The sequence below is a fragment of the Ranitomeya imitator genome, chromosome 7, assembly GCF_032444005.1.
Source record: "Ranitomeya imitator isolate aRanImi1 chromosome 7, aRanImi1.pri, whole genome shotgun sequence".
In the NCBI taxonomy this organism is placed as follows: Eukaryota; Metazoa; Chordata; class Amphibia; order Anura; family Dendrobatidae; genus Ranitomeya; species Ranitomeya imitator.
The window spans coordinates 180,934,670-180,957,696 of NC_091288.1; the positions used below are offsets into that span (position 1 = coordinate 180,934,670).

At 39.7% G+C, this 23,027-nt stretch overlaps 1 protein-coding gene across 1 annotated transcript; it reads left to right on the forward strand.

The window, feature by feature from the left end:
* The first annotated feature begins 1,739 nt into the window (after positions 1-1,739).
* LOC138645090 (uromodulin-like) lies at positions 1,740-22,917 on the forward strand. The gene is made up of 11 exons (XM_069734144.1): positions 1,740-1,917; positions 2,029-2,123; positions 9,985-10,038; positions 12,354-12,550; positions 14,516-14,664; positions 15,284-15,526; positions 17,779-17,932; positions 18,583-18,661; positions 19,451-19,471; positions 21,491-21,511; positions 22,711-22,917. Exons 2-11 carry the CDS (start codon positions 2,048-2,050, stop codon positions 22,776-22,778), a joined length of 1,062 nt encoding a protein of 353 aa, XP_069590245.1. The 5' UTR covers positions 1,740-1,917; positions 2,029-2,047; the 3' UTR covers positions 22,779-22,917.
* The last annotated feature ends 110 nt before the right edge of the window (positions 22,918-23,027 follow it).

Consider the following 23,027-nt stretch of genomic DNA (forward strand, 5'->3'; position numbering starts at 1 on the left):
TCCGTCAAAAACGGACCGTTTTTTATACGTTGTGTGTGTCCCCGGCCTAAAAGGTAGAAAATAAAACAAATACTTATACTCACAATACAACTCACATCTCTGTCCCCTCTGTTCTTCCCCATCCTTCATCCGGTCTTCAGAGCATCTTCTTAGCATCACCACCGAGGGCTGAATCCCAGCTAGGCTGAGACTTTTGGCTCTGATGAGGCCTGCAACGTTTCTGATCATTGATGTCATGACATCCATTGATGTCATGACATGGGCTACAAACATAAGGATGAATGACCTCGGGGAGATCAAAACATCCAACACCGCGGAGACACCATCACATGTTTCTCAACGCAGTGTTCCAGAACACTGCCCCCATCCCTTATGGGAAATATGGAAATGCATGCAGAAAAGCCGCGGAGACACCATCACGTGTTTCTCAACGCAAGCAATGAATAGCCAGGCCTTTCACAGGAATGAACAACTACGGGAAGGGCAGCATCCATAAAGGAAAACCACCTATGCCAAACATGGTATACATCCATAAACAGCTGTCTGTGGATGGATACCTTGTTTTGGCATAGGTAGTTTTCCATTATGGATGCTGCCCTTCCCGTGGTTGTTCCTTCCCGGTGAAAGACCTGTCTATTTATTGCTTGCGTTGAGAAACACGTGATGTCGTCTTCGCGGCTTTTCTACATGAAATGACATGGGCTGTGACATTGAGCAGGCTTGATCATGGTGACAAAAGTGGGTTGAGGAGAGGATGAAGGACTGTGCAAAGCGGAGGGGCAAAGAAGGTGAGCGGTAAGGTGAATATGCGTATTTTTTTGATCATTTAAACTTTTGATGGTTCTTATCTGTTCAGCAAAACAAAGACTAACCAAGAACAATTTTGTTGAATCCATGCATAATCAAATTACAAAAAAAATCTTCATTTGCGACTATACATTTCACATGCTTACTCACCCTATTTGGTGCACACCGTTTCCTTCTCAATGTCTCCTCAGCTCAGATCGGTGAATGTTTCCTCATGCTTCCAGGATGGCCACCACGGTGGCATGGGAACTATAGTCGTAAGTTTATACCACACCTTTCCTGCCTTTTCTATTTTACAACACAGGGGAGTCATAGGTTTGACTTATCATTACACTCCCTATGCCACTGTGGTGGTCATCTTGGAAGCAGAAGGAAAGGTACACCGATCTGAGCAGAGGAGGCATCGGAAACCAAATGGAGGGGACCAAGTAGGGTGCCTATACTATACAGGTAAAATCTATAGTCACTTTTCATTCGAAGGGAGGATAGTAACTTTAATTTTAGACTTGACTCTGTAGTTTTAGACTTGACCGTGTAGTTTCTGATACATCATGTGAACACCCAATCATATTGAAAAAACCTTGACTAAAATTCATATAATCTTCATTGGAGTCGCACCTCACGTATACACAGGTGCTTCTGATGACAACCTCATATTGTACCAATAGACCTCACACATCAAAACTGTCTCAAGCATAATAATCTTTCCAATAAATGTTTATGGCTATATAGCAATCAAACAATCAAGATGGAGATGTCCTCATGACACAAACTGATTTATAGAGAGGATGATGCTACAGGACTTAGAAATAATCTTAAACATCGTGTCCTTTTTCTTCTGAGTACTCTGCCCTAAAAGTTAAATATTCGCCACTTCGATCAATTCAGGTGACAAATATAGCTTAAATTGCTTCCATTGGGTCATGATTTCTATTTTATCCCATTGTTTTCTTTTTACTATTGTTTAGCTTATGTCCCATCTTAGCATAGGTTCATGGCAATAGGCACATGGCAGTAAAAAAAAGTTAGCATCAATTTCCCAATATAAAGGGTAGCTCGCAAACCAATGCAAGTCAGTCCGGCAGAGGCTTTCTTGTGGCAACGCATTAAGTAAGCAAATCAAGATAATATGGTTATGTTACAGGTTTCAAAATGGAATTTGTATAAGGGTTCTAGTGTCTTTTTCTATTTAATTTATTTTATTTTTTTTAATTTTTACAGAACTACACAAAACTTCTGAATGATGTATTCTGCTGTGCTGACATTGGTGGTTCTCCTGAGCACAAGCTTAGTCGCTACTTTAAATGTGGATGGTGGTGAGATATTTTTCCTATGAATTCATATTTTAAATCTGTTGTCAGTCATCTATCAGTATTACATTGATTTGTTTTTGTACTTTAGACTTGTTTGTATGTGTTTCCCCACTGAAATCATTAGAGAAAATTCTGTGTTGTCCAAGGTTTGTGGACACCACCAAAAAGTCTATCCATACAGAACATGTGACTGTCCATTTTTACTTTCTTTGTAGGCTTTTTTGTTATTCTTCCACTCACTGGACATTTTATTTTATTAACAAGGTTTAAAATATTATTTGTGAATGAACCTATAAGCAAAGAAAATAAAAACAGATTTTACCCATGAATTCATGGTGAAAGAACAATCAAGCGGGTGAAAGAAGCAAATTTCTCTGATTAGATATATTACAAATTTGCTTATTTTTATATGCTTTTTAATGTATTAAATAAAGTATAAAATGATGGTTATTTTTTAATTGTGATAGTCTTCAACTGGATTTTTGGTACCCTATTGTAATAACAGAAGTTTGAGCATAATCTCTTTTTATAAACATTTAGAACTTATTGCAACCTTGGGGTATTTGGTTAGATATTCTTGTCACTTGGGGTACTTGGTTAGATAATCTTGTCACTAGGGGTACTTGGTTAGATATTCTTGTCACTACAGGTACTTGGTTAGACATTCTTGTCAATATAGGTACTTGGTTAGATATTCTTGTCACTAGAGGTACTTGGTTACATATTCTTGTCACTAGGGATAAGTGGTTAGATGTTCTTGTCACTAGGGGTACTTGGTTAGACATTCTTGTCACTAAAGGTACTTGGTTACATAATCTTGTCACTAGGGGTATTTGGCTAGATATTCTTGTCACTAAAGGTACTCGGTTGGATATTCTTGTCACTAGGGGTACTTGGTTAGATATTCTTGTCACTAGGGGTACTTGGTTAGATATTCTTGTCACTAGGGGTACTTGGTTGGACATTCTTGTCACTAGAGGTACTTAACTACATATTCTTGTCACTAACATAGTAACATAGTAACATAGTTAGCAAGGTCGAAAAAAAGACATTTGTCCATCAAGTTCAGCCTATATTCCGTCAGAATAAATCCCCAGATCTACGTCCTTCTAAAGAACCTAATAACTGTAAGATATAATATTGAAGACATCCAGGCCTCTTTTGAACCCTTCGACTGAGTTCACCATCACCACCTCCTCAGGCAAGGAATTCCAGATTCTCACTGCCCTAACAGTAAAGAATCCTCTTCTATGTTGGTGGAAAAACCTTCTATCCTCCAGACGCAAAGAATGCCCCCTTGTGACCGTCACCTTCCTTGGTATAAACAGATCCTCGGAGAGATATTTGTATTGTCCCCTTATATACTTATACATGGTTATTAGATCGCCCCTCAGTCGTCTTTTTTCTAGACTCGGGGTACTTGGTTTAGGAAGGTTGAGAAACATTGCTCTAGACCAGATACAACTATACAGTGTTCACTATAGTGGATATATAACGTTACCTGGGTTTGCTAGAATGAAGAATCCACTATGGTATAAAATTAAGGCTTTTATTACCACAACACCACTCATTTAGTTTTTTTACCCTGAAAAAGGTATCAGACCGGTGCAGAAACGAGCTAGTGTAATACAAACCTTAATGTTATACCATTGAGGATTCTTCAATCCTACAAGAACAGCTTAGGTTGCATCTTCACAAAGGGACTTTTTCCTCCAGCTGCAAGGCTGCAGCCGCGGATTCTAAGGCTTTTATAGGCGTTGCGTCACCCTGTCATATTTATCTTGCGGTAATGTCTTACTGGGCGCTTCTATCCTAACCAGACCTCAGCAACTATACAGTGTTCTCATTCATAACTAATCTCTTGAATTGAAGAACTGAAAAACTGAAAATATAAAAAAAATGGTTTTCATATGGTGATTAAACTTTATTAATGTTCTTCATTTGCCATTACGCTCAATCATTTTTGGACGGGCTTTTTTATTTTGTTACTTTGTAAAAAAAAATTTGTAGTGCATTTGATGTTCTATGGAAAAAAGGGCATACCTAGAGCATGCAACATTTTGAAAATAGCAATAGAATACCCCCCCAAAATGCCACAAACAAAAACACTTTGTGTTTTAAGAGATTTACATTTTCTTATACACTCCATTAAGTTTTTGAAATCTCAGCAGTTGGCAAAATCGGTAGCCAATGTGGGAGTTAAATTTCATTATAGGGTTGGAACTACCATAATTTTCATTCTTGAACTGTGTAGCGACAGATATTTGTACATTTGCAGAATTCGTAAAATACAGTAAATGTGAATTGGCAAATAATGAAAAACTTTTAAGCATATCCCAAAGTTATTCACACTAGATACCTACTACATTTCCTCAGCAAATACAGTACCATATTTTACCATCCAAAATCAATGCTTCTTCACTAGGAGGGCCAAATAAAAGACACAATTAATAAAAAGCATAGATTTTGTGGGGGTCACTTTCTCACCAATTTTTGGCTGATTCCACATTAGTTGTCTACTGTGTTGTACACGGCCCCAATTTTGCCCATTTTTTTCCAATTTTGACCATTTAGGTAAATGTTGGACGTGTTGCACAGTGCTGGACAACTCCCTATTAATGGTCAGAGAGGGCTTCAAAAATTACAAAAAAAAATCTGTGGCTACTTCTAGGACCAGTGCTGCTGCTCCGCTCTTAGCCCTGTGTTCCCATCCGGTGTCCTAATAAAAACACTAACCTCTTCACGACGGGGCTAATTTCCATTTTTCGTTTTTTCCTCCCCTTCTTCCCAGAGCCATAGCTTTTTAATTTTGTGTCCACATAGACATACGTTGTACTTTTGAATGACTCCATTAATTTTATTATATAGTGTAATGGAAAACAGGAAAAAAAAATTGCAAGTGTGGAGAAATTGTGAAAAAAACACACAATTCTGACATCATACTTTGAAAATTATTTTTTACTGGTATATTGTGTGGTAAAAATGACCCCGCATTATGATTCTCCTCATCAATATTACAGCAATACCTGAACATGTCATGCATTTCTTATTATTTTAGTGATATAAAAAAATTGAGAAGTTTGAAAATAAATAACTTTTTCGGTTAGGTCGCCATTTTCATAAGTATTCAGACCCTCTATTCAGTATTGATTAGAAGCACCTTTTTGAGCTGGTACAGCCATGAGTTTTCTTGGGAATGATGCAACAAGTTTTTCACACCTGGATTTCGGAATCCTCTGCCATTCTTTCTTGCAGATCCTCTCCAGTTCCATCAGGTTGGATGGTGAACGTTGATGGACGCCATTTTTGGGTCTCTCGAGAGATGCTCAATTGGGTTTAGGTCAGGGCTCTGGCTGGGCCAGTCAAGAATGGTCACAGAGTTGTTCTGAAGCCGCTCCTTTGTTATTTTAGCTGTGTGCTTAGGGTTATTGTCTTGTTGGAAGGGGAACCTTCGGCCAAGTCTGAGATCCAGAGCACTATGGAAGAAGTTTGTAACCAGGATATCTCTGTACTTGGCCGCATTCATGTTTCCTTCAATGCCAACCAATAGTCCTGTCCCTGCAGCTGAAAAGCACCCCCATAGCATGATGCTGCCACCACCATGTTTCACTGTTGGAATTGTATTGGGCAGATGATGAGCAGTGCCTGATTTTCTCCACACATACTGCTTAGAATTATCACCCAAAAGGTCTATCTTCGTCTCATCAGACCAGAGAATCTTAGTTCTCATAGTCTGGGAGTCCTTCATGTGTTTTTTTTTTTTAGCAAACTCTTTGCGGGCTTCCATATGTTTTGCACTGAGGAGAGGCTTCCATAGGGCCACTCTGCCATAAAGGCCTGACTGGTGGAGGCTGCAGTGATAGTTGATTTTGTGGAACTTTCTCCCATCTCCCTACTGCATCTCTGGAGCTCAGCCTCAGTGATCTCGGGGTTCTTCTTTACTTCTCTCACCAAGGCTCTTCTCCCATGATTGTTCAGTTTGGCTGGACGGCCAGGTCTAGGAACACTTCTGGTGGTCCCAAACTTCTTCCATTTAAGGATTATGGAGGCCACTGTGCTCTTAGGAACCTTGAGTACAGCAGAAATTCTGTTGTAACCTTGGCCAGATCTGTGCCTCGCCACAATTCTGTCTCTGAACTCCTTGGACAGTTGCTTTGATCTCATGATTCTCATTTGGTCTGACATGCACTGTGAGCTGTGAGGTCTTATATAGACAGGTGTGTGCCTTTCCAAATCAAGTCCTATCAGTTTAATTAAACACAGCTGGACTCCAATGAAGGAGTAGACCCATCTCAAGGAGGATCACAAGGAAATGGACAGCATGTGACTTAACTATGAGTGTCTGAGCAAAGAGTCTGAATTTTTACGACCATGTGATAGTTCAGATTTTCCTTTATAATAAATTTGCAAATATTTCTACATTTCTGTTTTTTTCAGTCAAGATGGGGTGCAGAGTGTACGAGAAAAAAATGAACGTTTTTGAATTTATCAAATGGCTGCAATGATACAAAAAGTAAAACATTTAAAGGGATCTGAATACTTTCCGTACCCACTGTATATTGGTACCATTTTGGAATAAATATGACATTTTGATCATTTACTACAGCAACTTTTTTTACTGCAGAAACCAAAAGAATTTAATTTTGGCATTCTTGAATTTTTTTTTCATTTGCAGTGTTTACCAACTGGGGAAACTATTTTTATATTTTAATAGATTGGACTTTTTCTGATGCTTGATAGGTGTATTTTTTTTATTATTGTATTTATTTGTAATGGAGGAAAATGGGGGTGAGCTGAACTGCCTTTTTTTTACTTTTTACTGTGATTATTAGTGTTTTTAGGGGACTTGAAGCTGTGATCATCTGATTGCTTGTGTTATCTACAACAATGCCATAGAATTGCTGGGTATAGTAAAAATCACAATCTCCTTTGAAACCCAGCCACAGACGGGGATATAAGGGATGTCACCCCCTAACAAAGCTGTATGCAAAACGCGCGTCGGGGTACTGGGCAATGTGGTTTGACTCATAATTACATATGGTGGTATAGGTGATTTTCCATGGTAAGAGGCTTGTTCTAATATGGGACATAAATTGGTTATATTGTATGAAGTCCTTATGTACAACAAGGGGTTGTCCAATAGTGGAAAATCCAAGCAAAGAAAAATGGATGATAGGACATTTGGATTTCAATATGCCCAATTATTTGTACTTTTGAAAGATAAGTTGTTGTCAAAGGTGAGTAGAGCATACAGAGATTTTTAGTTGGGGTTTTATTACGTGTATGGGACATTAGGAGAGCTAGCTGCTAGCTATAGGATAAGCTCAATGTGTGGCACTATACAGTACTAGCTATTGAACCGGTTCTACGCCCGGGTGGCGAGCATTTATATTGGTATATGGTCTCCATCCTGTCATGTGCTGCTCCATCCTGTGCCCCCATCCTGTCATGTGCTGCTCCCATCCTGTGCCCCCATCCTGTCATGTGCTGCTCCCATCCTGTGTCCCCATCCTGTCATGTGCTGCTCCCATCCTGCGCTCCCATCCTGTCATGTGCTGCTCCATCCTGCGCCCCCATCCTGTCATGTGCTGCTCCATCCTGCGCCCCCATCCTGTCATGTGTGCGCCTCCATTCTGTCATATGCTGCTCCCATCCTGCACCCCCATTGTCATGTGCTGTTCCCATCCTGCACTCCCATTCTGTCATGTGCTGCTTCCATCCTGTGCCCCCATCCTGTTGTAATGTGCTGCACCCATTCTGCCTGTTCCTGTTTCCATTCTGCCATATGTTGCTCCGATCTTTCTCTCTCTGGCTCTACTGCCCGAGTGCGGACGGCTGTGCTGAGTGCGGGCGGCTCTGCTGAGTGCGGGCGGCTGTGCTGAGTGCGGGCGGCGCTGTGCTGAGCCGTGAGTGCGGGCGGCGCTGTGCTGAGCCGTGAGTGCGGGCGGCGCTGTGCTGAGCCGTGAGTGCGGGCGGCACTGTGCTGAGCCGTGAGTGCGGGCGGCGCTGTGCTAAGCCATGAGTGCAGGCGTCGCTGTGCTGAGCCGTGAGTGCGGGCGGCGCTATGCTGAGCCGTGAGTGCGGGCGGCGCTGTGCTGAGTGCGGGCGGTGCTGTGCTGAGTGCGGGTGGCGCTGTGCTGAGCCGTGAGTGCAGGCGGCGCTGTGCTGAGTGCGGGCGGCGCTGTGCTGTGCTGTGAGTGCCTGAGTGCGGCGCTGGCTATAGATACACCCCTGCTGCCAGCAGCACAGCGAGGGCTGACTCCGCCCACTCGCGTCACTGGTCACATGCCTGTGGTGACATCATCGAAGGTCCTGGAGCTCCGCTGGGCTCTACAGCTACCCTGACTGGAGCTGCAGAGCACGGAGCCTCCATGGCCGGTATATAAGGAGGGACACGCGGGTGTGTGGAGCCCCCATGGCCGGTATATTGGGGGGGGAATAAGTAAGCTAGGCAGCGTCACTCTGTTCCAGACTGCGCAGGCGCGGTGCGTCGCGCTTGCGCAGTCTATAAAGGCTTCGGACAGATTGACGCTCCCACCGTTATATTATAGATACCATTACATATTACTTCATATCACCAATTACAATGTATGGGAGGTAAGGAAAGAGCTGAGGGCATAGCGGGAAGCTCATGCTGGAGCATCAGTGATGACCCAGCCATGGTATAACGTTCAGAGCCTTTATGTTACTAGTACTCCGGGAATAACGCAATTACAGCATTCACAGCGAAGTTCTTACACATGTTTTACATTTTCCTAAATGGCAACTTTACCTAGTTCAGTAGTGATACTGTATATCCTTGACCTCGTATCGCTGCTTAACTAGGCGGAATTGCTGTTCTGGGCTTGTGGAAAGTTGAACTATTGAGCCCTTCCTGCTTTCACAAAGCTTTGCCATTAATAGATAACCAGTTTAAAGGCTATGTAATTTGAAGACAGCAGGAGATAGGGGCTGAAACTCTGAATTCAGTGATGAGTCATTTAGTAAGATTTGTGCCTTTGCTTACAATGAAGGTTTTATCACTAGGACATTATCATTGCCAGGTATGGTGCTCATGAGATTGTTGGTCCAACCACACCCCCTCCTGTGATAAGCAGCTCACTGTCAATAGACAATATACATATAGAGCCTGGGCGGAGGGGACATCTTTCTGAGCTCTGCTGCATTCTATATCTACATTATACATTGTTGGAATCAGGGTCTCTTATCCTACATTATACTGTTATTAGCTGAGGTAGAAAAAAAAGTGGTAACAGTTTCCCTTTAAAATCAATTTTAACACTTGAACTAATTGGAAAACTCAAGTACATCTATATAGGTATTTCGATTTCTAGAAAATTATCTTGAAATGTTATTTTTGTGGTTAATCCTACATTTAAAGGAAATCTGTCAGGAGGTTTTTGCTATAGCCTGAGGTGGGGGTTAAAATACTGTATTCAATAATGTGTCACATGTCAGGCTGTGTGCTGTTGTTTACTTAAACGGAAGGTTTTATTACCTGGTGATTATCATTGGACTAGCACGTGCATGCTAGTCTGACTCCACCCCCTTATGAGATAGGCAGCTCACTGTCTATAAACAATGTATATAGAAATCCTGGTGTAGTTGGAGGCAGTTTTATGAGGTCTGCTGCATTGCTAAATCTAAAAACTCTGGTCATATAAGAACGGCTACTCCCAGTAAACTAAGTGATACATTGTTGAATTAAGGGTCTCTTTGCCTACATTATGCTGCTCTCAGATGAGGTAGCAGAAAGCTGCTGATGGATTTCCTGTAATACCATTGCTGGGTTTAAATGATATTTTACAATAAGTGATAAAACTTCTATGTGCGGTAATAAAATAAATATCCTCTTTCTATACAGTGCGTGCAAAAGATGCCATATCATCTGATGTTAGGTCTTTGTGTGAGGATTCAGGTAAGGGAACCATTTCTAACATTAATAATGTAATATTAATGGTGTCCAGCATACCGTGTGGGATAACTACAGATCAGTGTTCATGCACCGGATCATATCATGGTCCTAGACCAATTTAGTGTCTGTGTGTTACGGAGTTGTAATATGAAGACACAAAAGAGCACAGTGAGGTCAAAAATATTCTGTTGTAAAAAAAATCACAGTAATAAGCGAGTGCTAGTCAAAAGATGGAAAAAACAGGGTATTTAGTTGATAAGTTTTTTTTGCATCCAGCATGTCCACGTGGATATTCCCTCTCTGAACCCTGATTATACAGGTACTATACAGATGATTAGGTTTTTAAATACATCAGATAGGGATTATATACATTAGGTAGGACTGCTCTATATGGGTATACCTTGACGATTGGTGGAGCAGCTTAGTATACTTTTTTTTTGCAAAAAAAGTATCAACTAAATACCTTGTTTTTTCCATCTTTTGACTAGCACTCGCTTATTACTGTGATTTTTTTTACAACAGAGTATTTTTGACCTCACTGTGCTCTTTTGTATCTTCAAGTTTCTTGGTGGTGTGTGAACAGGTCCCTACAGACTTGTTCATTGTGTAAGTAGGCCATGTGTTTCTGGTTCTGGAGTTGTAATATGGTAGTAATTGTATTCCGTAAGGTTCCCATATGTCCTTGTGAGGTTTTGATCCACCACTACATATGATGTTTTGCACATGTCCATATTGGGGTGATCTCTTAAGGTGAGATCTTAGAGATTGCCTGCCCCTGGCCTGAAAAATATGAGCCAAGTGCAAGCATAAAAGAAATACATTGGACACAGGGTCAGATGTGCACAGAATAGGACTTTATTAGTATAAACAAATGATCATGTAGCCGGCAGGAAGAAGGCGTTGTACAGCTTCTCAGCAGCCATCGTGTCAGTCTATGATAGGTCCATTTTAGATCTGTTCCATATATGGCCTTCAGTGTTTCCACCTCACATTCCAAGGAGTCCAGGGCGTAGTTCCAGGATGTAGACGCCATCTTGCCACACCACATATATTACTAACTTATGTAAGGTTGATAATTCATTTCATTAGCCATTTTCTTTTTCACATCCATTTTCACCATTGCAAAAAAACAGAGTCGCATTGAAGTAGACAGATTGAAAGCATTTCTGTATTGCATCGCTTTCCCCTTTTCAACTATGTATTAGCATAGAAGACTGATTTTAAAGCAGGACACGTTTCACTATCATATAAGCATAGAAGACTGATTTTAAAGCAGGACACGTTTCACTATCATATATAATACTCATACACTACCTGTACTAAGGACTATAAAGCACTCATACATAAGAACATAACACTATAGTATGCCATGATGGAAATATATGACAAAAGGAGAGAATAAGTCACTTACTGTGTGGTGAATGACCAAATCTGTCATCCGTATGCAGTCGTTTAAGTTTCAAATATTGCTGACGGTCAAGAAATTAGTCCAAAAAAAGTAAAGTTGATCCAACAAAATAGGTAAAAATCTTCCATAAGTATCAAACAATTAAAATTAGTGATAAGCAAATTTACTCGTTACTCGAGATTTCCCGAGCATGCTCGGGTGACCTCCGAGTATTTTTTAGTGCTCGGAGATTTAGTTTTGATCGCCTCAGCAGACTGATTTACAGCTCCTAGCCAGGCTGAATACAGGTGGAGGTTGCCTGGTTGCTAGGGAATCCCCACATGTAATCAAGTAGGTTAGTAGCTGTAAATCATTCAGCTGCGATGAAAAAAAAACAAAATCTCCGAGCACTAAAAAACACTCGAAGGTCACCTGAGCGTGCTCAGGAAATCTCGAGTAACGAGTATATTCGCTCATCACTAATTAAAATCCATATGGCAATGATATAAAAAGCACTCCGATGCGTTTCTGGTGCTGTGTGCCCCCTTAGTCAAAGACAATGACTTTACTTTTAATGGAAATATTTGGTTACTTTATGGTGTGATATAGAATTTGAGAATTATCAATTTTCCAGATGATTCAGTACATCAAGCCTTAGAATGTTATGCATGGGTTGGCATGATTATGCATGAAATATGCTGGTTTTTATCCCACAAATAAACCAAAATATACGAAAACTTTAATTAATTTACAGATTGATTTACCACTGATACTCACTTAGCGCTAACAATGTGTTCAATGTGTCTCCTAAATTGTGAATCATTGATAATACATCATTTCTATATCTATTATGTTAAACATGACTATAAGCAAAATGGGAATGTGTAAATGATAGAAAAACTAGTGTATTAAATACATTTTTTTTCTTCAGAGAATTTCTGCTCAAACCTTGTGTGCACAAAGGATAACATCTCTGTAACTCTCAATGTGGTCACATTAAGAAATAAGGGGATTGATATTCCAAACATCCATCTCCGAGACAGAAGGTGCAGTGGATTTGATTATGATGATGAAAAAATGTATGTCATATGGTCTCTTGGCCAACAAATATGTGGAACTGACTTCACTGTAAGTATATCTCTATACATCAGTGACTTGTTGAGTAAACCTAGCAGTGTTAAGAAGCTTGCCTCCTCCTCCCATCAAAGTTTTTATCCTCTTAATATATTACAATCATCATATTATAAAGCATTGTGTACTTACAATTGCTCATTTTGTCTTTCTACCCAGTTAATTCTTCTCTTCTCTCTAAGAGTAAGTCTCTTTTCCCTGCAGAAATCGTTTCCCTCTTCACTTCCTGACCCAGCTGCTCCTTGCCAGGAATTTTTCCAGTGACTCATGTCATGAAGGGAAAATTGACCTCCTATTTCTACATAGAGCTTAGAAGGAGTCAGCTAAGCAGTTTTTAATCACCTGAGGTCATTGACCTAATAGAAAAAAGGAAAATTAAGTGGGTAGAAAAGCAAAATGAGCAATTGTAAATTCAGAGTGCTATATGATATGATGATTGCAATATATTAAGAGGATACCATTTTGATGGAAGTGCTTCTTTCAGAAATAATTAGCTAAACATGGCACTTCTGGAATTCTGGTGGTGCACAGGTAGGATAGCCAAATCCATCTACTGCGATGTAGAACGACTTGACACTCATATAGGTGTATTCAAGACCTTATTTATTGATTGTAGAAATTCCAGAAAAATAAGAGACGTTTCGGTCAATACCTGACCTTCATCAGTCAACTGGATAGAAGAGATCTGCATTGAAGTGCACTGTGTGAGGGTCTGCAGTGTCCACTGCTGAGACAGGAAGTGCTGTGGACACTGCAGACCCTCACACAGAGCACTTCTACGCAGATCTCCTCTATCCAGTTGACTGATGAATTTTCCATTTAAAAACTTGTCACCAGTTGTGCAGCAGTAGAATTACTCCATCCAAGGTGCATTACTTTCCATTGATCTACATTAAATCTCATTTGCCAAGTGTTTGCCCATTCAGACATCTTATCCAGATCGTTTTGCAATATTGTAATATCAAGGTCAGATTTTAGTATCCAACATAGTTTGCTGTCGTCAGCAAAGACTGACACTTTATTCTCAATCCCATACACAAGGTCATTAATAAAGAGGTTAAAAAGAATTGATCCTAGCACAGATCTCTCCAGTCCCCTCTGCTCCCAGTACAATCCCTGTGGTCCCCACTGCTCCCAGTACAATCCCTGTGGTCCCCAATTCTCCCAGCACAGATCCCTGTGGTCGCCATTGTTCCCAGTACAGATCCGTGTGGTCCGCACTGCTCCCAGCACAGATCCCTGTGGTCTCCACTGCTCCCAGCACAGATCCCTGCAGTCCCCACTGCTCCCAGTAGAGATCCATGTGGTCCTCACTGCTCCCAGTATAGATCCCTACAGTCACGACTGTTCCCAGTGCAATCCCTGTGGTCCCCACTGCTCCCAGCACAAATCCCTGCGGTCCCCACTGCTCCCAGTATGGATCCCTACAGTCACAACTGCTCCCAGTATAATCCCTGTGGTCCCAACTGCTCCCAGCACGAATCACTGCAGTCCCCACTGCTCCCAGTACAGATCCCTGTGGTCCCCACTGCTCCCAGCACAGATCCCTGTGGTCCCCACTGCTCCCAGTACAATCCCTGTGATCCCCACTGCTCCCAGTACAGATCCCTGCGGTCACCACTGCTCCCAGTACAATCCCTGTGATCCCCACTGCTCCCAGTACAGATCCCTGTGGTCCCCACTGCTCCCAGTACAATCCCTGTGATCCCCACTGCTCCCAGTACAGATCCCTGCGGTCACCACTGCTCCCAGTATAGATCCCTGCGGTTCCTACTGCTCTCAGCATAGATTATATTATTAGTCCAAATGCGATGGGATAAAATAATTTAGTATATGAATTTAGGCCACCCAATAATACAGCTTCAATATCTATTCTCATATTAATAATATTAGAGGGTAATAGGAAAGGTAAGCTATATTCCTGACTTTTCCGCTTCTGATAATATCTTATATATTTTGTAGGCCAATGAAGATTATGCAGTATACAAGAATCAAATATTCCTTCCGCCAGGAGGAATTATCTACAGGCATCTATATGTCATTAACGTGACCTGTTCGTATCGCCTCAACTACAATGTATCAAATACAGAACATTTGCGACCTATTGTGAGGTGCAGTATAAATGTTTCTCCGTGTTCCTAGCCTTTTTATTTATGAGAGAGTTCAGGTTTTCTTGTAGTCAAAAAACATTTTGCGTCACTTATTGCCCTGCTTGTTGCATTTTCAATAAAATCAGTGTTTTATCAGCAGGAGATTATCACTAGGGAACTAGCTGACTCATGCCATGTAGTCCTTTTGCTCTGTGTAACCACACCCCCACCACTGATTGGCAGCTTTCTATGCACACTGACAAAAAGCTGCCAATCAGTGGTGTGGGCGGGGTTATACAGAGCTCAGCATTCAAAGAAATGGTAGATCTGCAGCAGATAAAACAAGGATTTTTTTCAAAATCACAGCAAGCAGCCCAGACAGTAATACATCTCTGGAATTGGCGTGTCTGCCCCTACGTCATGCTGCTCTCATATTACATAGCAAAAAGTTGGTCACGGAATCCCTTTAATATTGTCCACCAGCTTAATATAAAAACAGCATAGTAATAACATGACCATTACATACAACCATGGCCCCAATAGTTATGTGACATACATTCTAGCATCACCATGACCAGGTCTATGATCTTGAATATGTGTAAAACTAATGATTTGAAAATTTTCTTTTTCATCCTTACAGCATCACCTATATAAACATTGAAAACATCGGGTCATTCCAGGTGAAGATGTCGATCTACCCGGACATTAGCTACGGAACTCCATATCCTTCTTCAGACATTTATATCCCAACAACATCTAATCTATATGTGGGAGTCTACGTTGTAGACCCTATCCAAGACTATAGCCTTCTGATGGTGAATTGTTGGAGCACGCCAAGCAACAATTTATATGACCCCAAAAAATATGAGATCATTCAAAATAAGTAAGATCCTATTCAGAATGCTTAATTCAATACTGTTTTGTCTTAGATGGAATCATTTTTATTGGTATCGTTACGGAGAAAACTGGTGCATAATAATCGAAATGACAGTCAGTGTAAGAATGGGTGGTATAGTTGGTTGCCATCCATTGATGTAGACATGCTTTATACTAAAGTGTTGCTAGGGTCACACCAGCGTATATTCTCTTTTTCGAGTGAATCGGGCTGATTTTGCTCATCACATTTTGGTCAGAGTTTGATCATAATGTGCTTCAATTTTCTCCGATAAGAAGAAGATGGAAAAAACATCTCCATCTTCTGTATTCTGTCAGTCCATGACAATTGGACTCATTGATTTGCATGGTCGAGTGCAATCTGATGGATGCATAACAAGCATGCTGTGATTTTTTACCTAAAAAAAAATGGACATGTGCACTGCTCCATAGACTAACATTGGTCTGAGTATGATCCAATGGCTTGCACTTGGACCAATAATATTGTCATCTGCATAAGCCTAAAATTCCATAAATATTATGTAAATGATGGTTCCATGTTTATACCATGGCTGCAAGAAAAATCCAGATTCTTTGTGTGTCTAAGAATACAAAATAAGGTGTATTGCAATCTTTTGCCTTGAGAAGAGGTTAAACTTCAAGAGCCTTTGACTCAACACAAAATATGCAATAGTATCTTGCACCTACGATGGGTCATCATAATACTGCCATCTTCTTATGTAGCAGAAGAACAATCTCTTTAAGTGGATATCCGAGACTTAAAAAATGGCATGTAGTTGGTAATAGAGGCAAGTACATGTCTGTTGTACCCAACACCGGTCATTGACCGCTCCTGCCAAAGATTCAGCTGTCAACAGCAGCAGTGGTTTCTCTCTCTATTGACAGGGTGGGACTATTGGTGTCATGCTGATTGACAGCAGCTCTCTGTTGCCTAATTGGGGGAAGCCGGCTGTCAGTCAGCATGACACCAGTAGTCCTGCCCTGTTAAGAGGAAGAGTAAATGCTGGTCTATTGACAGGGAGCAGCTGAATCTCCAGCAGGAGCGGTCAATGATCTGTGCTTAGCACAACAGGCAGGTAGTTGCCTCTGTTAGCAACCACATGCCTTTTTTTAAAGTCCTGGATATCTCCTTTAAAGTTATAACATTTAAAAAATAGCCTAATAATAGTGATGATTATTAAAAATGCCTACACCATAACTAAACTTTTATAACTTATTTTTAGCTATACTGTAGCCCCTTAAACGCCCTGTAGATCTTTCGGAGCCTTGATCCTAAAATCTCAATCTCTTGATCCTAAGATCCCAATCTCTAAATCTGCAGGTCAGAAGCTATCAGCTCCTTAATGAACATGAAAACTGAAGTCCATGGGCCCAATATAAAGTCCCTGTCCTGATACCAGTGTCTGGAGCTGAGTCCTTCTGCCTTGTAGTTTAAGCAATCAGTAAGAGTCTCAGGGTTCACCCTAAAGCTTCCTATGATTGTCAGGGGAAGCAATATACTCCAAAAAATGACAAAAAGTTTACTTACACTTTAAACATGTGCAGTTTTCTTTTATTTAAATATTGAAAAAAAAATGTAATTTTGTTAAAAAGAAATGGCTTGTGCCCCCATATTTTGAAGCCTGTTACTTTTTTATTTTTCCATCTATGGAGCTGCGCGAGGGCTTGTTTTTTGACATGGCAAGCAATCTATCATTTCGTGATAGATATGACATTTTAATTTTTTTTTTACTACCTTTTTTGAAAGGTGCTGGAAAAGAAAAGATAAATAAATGAAAAATCGCACTTCATTCATATTAATTGATTATATATTCTGATAGATTAAGCTTTTACAGCCGTGGTGATACCGTATTTTTTTACTTCTTTTTTATTTATTTTTAATAGGAGAAAAAAAAACCGATATCTGAACTCTTTTGCTGTTTTTGAAAGAAAATTATGTTTTTCTAATCCTGAACAACCTCTTTAAACTTTCTTCATATTTTACAAAATGGAATTTTATAGCATTTCTCTGAAAAGTAATATAAACTACCCTGTAATAGATGTGCAGGTACCTGGGGAACATCTGCCTCCCTATGCCTGCCTTTAGGGATCCATTGGCAGAAATTATGGCTAGTACTCTGCAATAGAAATGTTGAAAATTACTGAAACTTCTGAACTTCTTCTTTACTTAGTTGTATTTGCTAATCATTTCACACTTTTACTGTATGTAGTAACACTTAACATGTTAATATTTTCTTATAGATGCCGTAACCCAATAGACAATACAATAGTCATACTTGAGAATGGTGTTTCCACTATGGGGAAATTCTATATCCAAATGTTTAAATTTGTAGGGGATCATGACTATGTGTACCTCCACTGTCAAGTCCGCCTGTGCTCTAGGAGTTGTGAACCTGTAAGTATTTTTTTACAATTGGTGATTTATTGGTCTCCCATAAAATTTGCCTCAATGACCATATAATTATACATTTCCATGTATCAATCAGGAATCTTGCTTATAGAAGGACTCCGCTAAGGGGTATTTGGCAGCCGTGCTTACCTGTCAAGCTTATGTCCCTGGCCTACCATTTTGTGAAAAGCCAATGTACTGTAAAGACTCTTTCTGAAGTATGTCACAGGAAATCTTCATTGATAACTGGCTCTATATTCATAATTTTGTCACTGGAGTTCCCACTCTATATGTCTATCGAAGGCCAGTAACAGTTGCCATAGAGTGGTAGCCATCATACATAGGTTATTACACCAGCCGCAAAATTCTTTGAAAGGAATGGGTATTTTGGACTAAAACATGCTCAAATCTTTGTCTAGAAGGATTTGTCAGTGGGTTATTCCAAGTTCTCTCCATTAAAAAAATGAGTTGGTTGTTGGTGACAATGACCTTCGTTGCCCATGGGCCCAGACCACACTTGGATACCACCCATATCACTTGTGGAGGTAGACATGTTAGAATCTAGAGTTGTGGAGTGACAGCTCTTTGATTGCTGTTAAGTAAGTTATCACTAAGCTTTCCAAGAAATGCTAACATCTAATTCTGTTTTCTTATAGACTTGCTCTGGCTCTAGAGCCGCTAATGACGTTGGTGAAATCCAAGGATCGTTAACCCTTGGACCAATTCGTCTTTCAGGTATGCTGATATGCCTACTATCTATATCAAATCCAATGAATAACTCTGGGCAGTCCTTGGGGTTCTGTTGGTTTATTCATAATTTTATTTTATATGTAGATTGGAACTGGTGCAGGGTCAGAAAAAAAAAAAAACAATAACTATTGCTCACCTACTATAATAGCTCAACTCTTCTCAACTCTTCCTGCTGCACACTGTCTGGTCCTCTTCTTTCCGCCATCAAATGCCACATCTCCAGTCTCTTTGCTATAGGCCGAGATTTTTGGTTGTGTCTAGGTGTCAGAGGTCACTGCACGTCCTAAGGTCAAGGCTCACAGCTTGACATCACAATGTTGCGACCTTACAAAACACAATGAAATGACTGCCAAGGCATAGATTTGGCCAGAAATTCTGGCCTATAGTGAAAAAGACAGAGAAGTGGTGCATGATGATATAAAGAAAAGGACCATATGGTGGGAAATGGGGTGGCCAAAGTGTTGAGTGATGAGAGATTAGTTTATTATTTACTTCTTACATTTATAACTATAAGATGTACATAAGTAGGATGTTCGTATAATAATTTTCATCTTAATATGCCAGACGATGATGCTTACTTATAAAAAATCGGGTAGGGCACTAACGATCTTAGTGAAGTTCAAATGTTGACTCAAAAGTTTTTGCCACATGGAAATAGTAACGTACATCTTGATGGTAGTTACCGATGAAGCTTCACCTGCATAAATGATGATGACTAATCCAATCTGTATAAAATCTTTTTTTATTAACTTTACTTCTTTCTATTTGTTACAGAAACTGGAAACGATAACAATGGTGAGTTTATTAATCTACATTTCACTACTTCAATATAGAATCTTGTAAATGAAGCAAGGTCATACACACGTGGTCAAAATTGTTGGCACCCCTCATTTAATGACGGAAAAAAACCACAATGGTCACAGAAATAACTTTAATCTGACAAAAGTAATAGTTACTAAAAAATCTATGATAATGAACAAATGAAAGTCAGACATTGCTTTTCAACCATGCTTCCACGGAATAAAAAAAAATAAATAAAACTCATGAAATAGGCCTGGACAGAAATGATGGTACCCCTGAAAATAATGTGACAAAAAGGACATGTTAAATCAAGGTGTGTCCACCAACAGGCATCACAGGTGTCTACAATCTTGGAATCAGTGAGTGGCCTGTATATTGGGCTACAGATACTCACTGCGCTGTTTAGTGACATGGTGTGTATCACACTCAACATGGACCAGAGGAAGCGAAGGAAAGAGTTGTCTTAGGAGATTAGAAAGAAAATTTTAGACAAACATGTTAAAGGTAAAAGATATAAGACCATCTCCAAGCTGCTTGATGTTCCTGTGACTACAGTTGCACATATTATTCAGAAATGTAAGATCCATGGGACTGTAGCCGACCTCCCTGGATGTGGCCGCAGGAGGAAAATTAATGACAAATCAAAGAGACGGCTAATATGAATGGTAACAAAAGAGCCCAGATAAACTTCTAAGCAGATTAAAGGTGAACTTCAAGCTCAAGGCACATCAGTGTTACATCGCACCATCCATCATTGTATGAGCCAAAGAGAACTTCATGGAAGTCGACTAAGGAGGACACCATTGTTGAAAAAAATCATAAAAAAAGCCAGACTGGAATTCGCCAAACTACATGTTGACAAGCCACAAAGCTTCTGGGAGAATGTCCTATAGACAGATGAGACAAAAATGGACCTTTTTGGCAAGGCACATGGGCTCTAAGTTCACAGACGGATAAATGAAGCATATCAAGAAAAGAACACTGTCCCTACTGTGAAACATGGAGGAGCTTAGCTACCTGGTGGTCTGTGTCTGCATGTGTTCAGGGTCGGCTGTATAGCCACTAGAATTCCAGCACCTCCGGAGAGGAGTTTGTGTGTGTGAATTTAGAGCTGGCGTATAGCCACTAGAATTCCGGCACCTCCGGAGAGGAGTTGTTTGTGTGCTATGCTGACTGTATTACCACTGTATGCTATCTGCTCTGTTAGTTAGCTGTGATCCTCTGGGATGTTAACAGCGTTATCCTAATCCTGGCGACTCTGTGAAACAACAGAGCTTGCTCCTATAGAGACCGGGTGACAGAACCTGTGTCTATTCAGGTGTTGTACCCCCATATAGTGCCGCCATATACTAGTAGCAAACGCACCTATATTATCTCAATATTTACTCGGTGCGTTCCACCAGCCCTAACATAAGTTTAGTGTGTTATGATTTTTCCATCTTCAATTGCAAATTTATCTTACATAATTGGTAAGTTTATGAAAATAATTTTTTTTTTACCTGTAGTATAGTAGATTGTATATTACCTATGGGCATAGTTGGGTCGGTGTCAAGACCGGCACGGCATGTGTTGCAAGTGCTGACCTTTATGGGGGGATGGAAACCAGTCACTCAGGCTTAACCAACGTATTTAGATACACAATTTAGGCCACAAAGTCTTTCCTGATATATGACGAGATTTTATTTGAATTAATTAAAACGATCTTTTTTGCCCCGAAGTGTTTACAAGTAGCTTAAATTATTACTGATTTTAACATCATCAAAAGTCTTGAATACTATTTTTATATTTATATTATTTTTTACAGAATTAAAAAAAATCAATATAGATGGGTTTTACTACTGTACATTCCACTACTACATTACACCTTCATTTATATTGTTCTATATTTTGACATTTTATTGTAGCTCGAAATTGCTCTCAATTCTATGAATAAAGAAACACGATTTACTAAGACCTGCTTTGTCAGCCAAGACAACATTATCTTAAACTATATGTCTGTCTTTTTTTTCCCAGGAGATCAATCAGGTAGTGTCGGTAAGTTTCTTGATTTAATTTCTTTATAGAAAAGCTAAATATAAAATGGAAATGTAAAAGAAAACGAGAGATGAACAGTGATGGCAATGCTTCTCAGTCTGCATGTTTCTGAATTAGACTTATAACAATTTTCGTCAATGAACAATGGGATTTATTAGTTTTTTTCAGGACTATGAACTATTATAAAATAAAAAAAGTTATATTTTAATTGTATTGATTGGTACCAGAAGTGATGATCTCATGACAACAAATGATGAGACCCCTGCAGCCAATCACAGAATTTAGCAATGATGTTTTTATATATAATACACGATCGTTGAGGCCATTGGCTGGAATTTAATCATCAATGGGAAACAATGAAATAGCAATGCTATAGGGAGAAAGACGCAAGGGTCAATGCTTATTTTTTTTATTTAAAAATATTTTCTCCTTTTTGCCCATTTTTTACAAATTCGAGAAATAAATCATTCCCGATTTCTTCTACGACACATAAGCAAGCAGATATTTTTGTCTCCTATTGAGGGAGGGATGAGAATCTTGCTACAGCCAGTTGTCTTACGCCCAGACAAAAAACAGTTAAAAAGAGGAGTAATATGGTGGAACGTTTTTAAGTATTTCTTAATATTAATAATATAAAACAGTATAGGATTTAAGGTAATCTGTCAGCAGTAAGTGTTACTTACTGGACTGTTTATTACTGTTTCAATACAATCAGAGTTTTATCAGCAGGAGATAATCACTTCAGGACTAGGCATCTCGTGCCTCTTAGTCCAAGCCCACCACTGATTGGTAGCTTTCTGTACATATACATTGTACACAGAAAGCTGCCAATCAGTGGTGGGGGCGGGGCTACACAGGGCTGAAAATTCCGAGCTCTGCTAAATCTGCAACAAAGAAAACTTTGATTCTATCACAACTGTTGCCCCTAGCATACTAAGTGATACATCACTGGAAACAGGGCCTATGCTTCTACATCACACTGCTGTCAGATTACATAGCAAAAACTTGCTGACAGATTCCCTTTACAGTAAAAATGGAGATTAGGAATAAATTATGTTGTTTTGGGTGACATGTTTATATTCATTTGATTACACACAAGGTGGGGAATCTATAAAATTATTCTTGATTCTATAAAACAATAATACTTTATATGCTATCATTTCCTCTGTATAAATATTTTTTCTTTTATTTGTTTTTAGGCAAAGCTTCTGGCCTCAGCCTCGTCACCATGTTAGGACTCATGCTAATCAATAGCATACTTCTGTGAACATTTTTCAAATCTATTCTGTAATAAAATTCTGAAAACGACGGATACGTAAAATTATATTTATATGTCTAAAGAATACAAAAAGGTTGATTTTCAAATCATAAAGTAAATATAATAAATTTTTATGTTATTGCACCGGTTTGATTTCTCCATTCTATAGTTTTAGTATGTTAATGCTCGCGATGCTCACGGTCTTGGACACAACTGAAGATTGAATTAAAGACTTTGTACACGTTTGACAACATAGTT

Coding starts and splice junctions, on each gene's coding strand:
- LOC138645090 (XM_069734144.1), top strand. CDS start 2,048: ATGATGTATTCTGCTGTGCTGACATTGGTGGTTCTCCTGAGCACAAGC. Junction 10,039..12,353: donor GTCTTTGTGTGAGGATTCAG/GTAAGGGAACCA, acceptor TTTTTTCTTCAG/AGAATTTCTGCTCAAACCTT. Junction 14,665..15,283: donor CATTTGCGACCTATTGTGAG/GTGCAGTATAAA, acceptor TCATCCTTACAG/CATCACCTATATAAACATTG.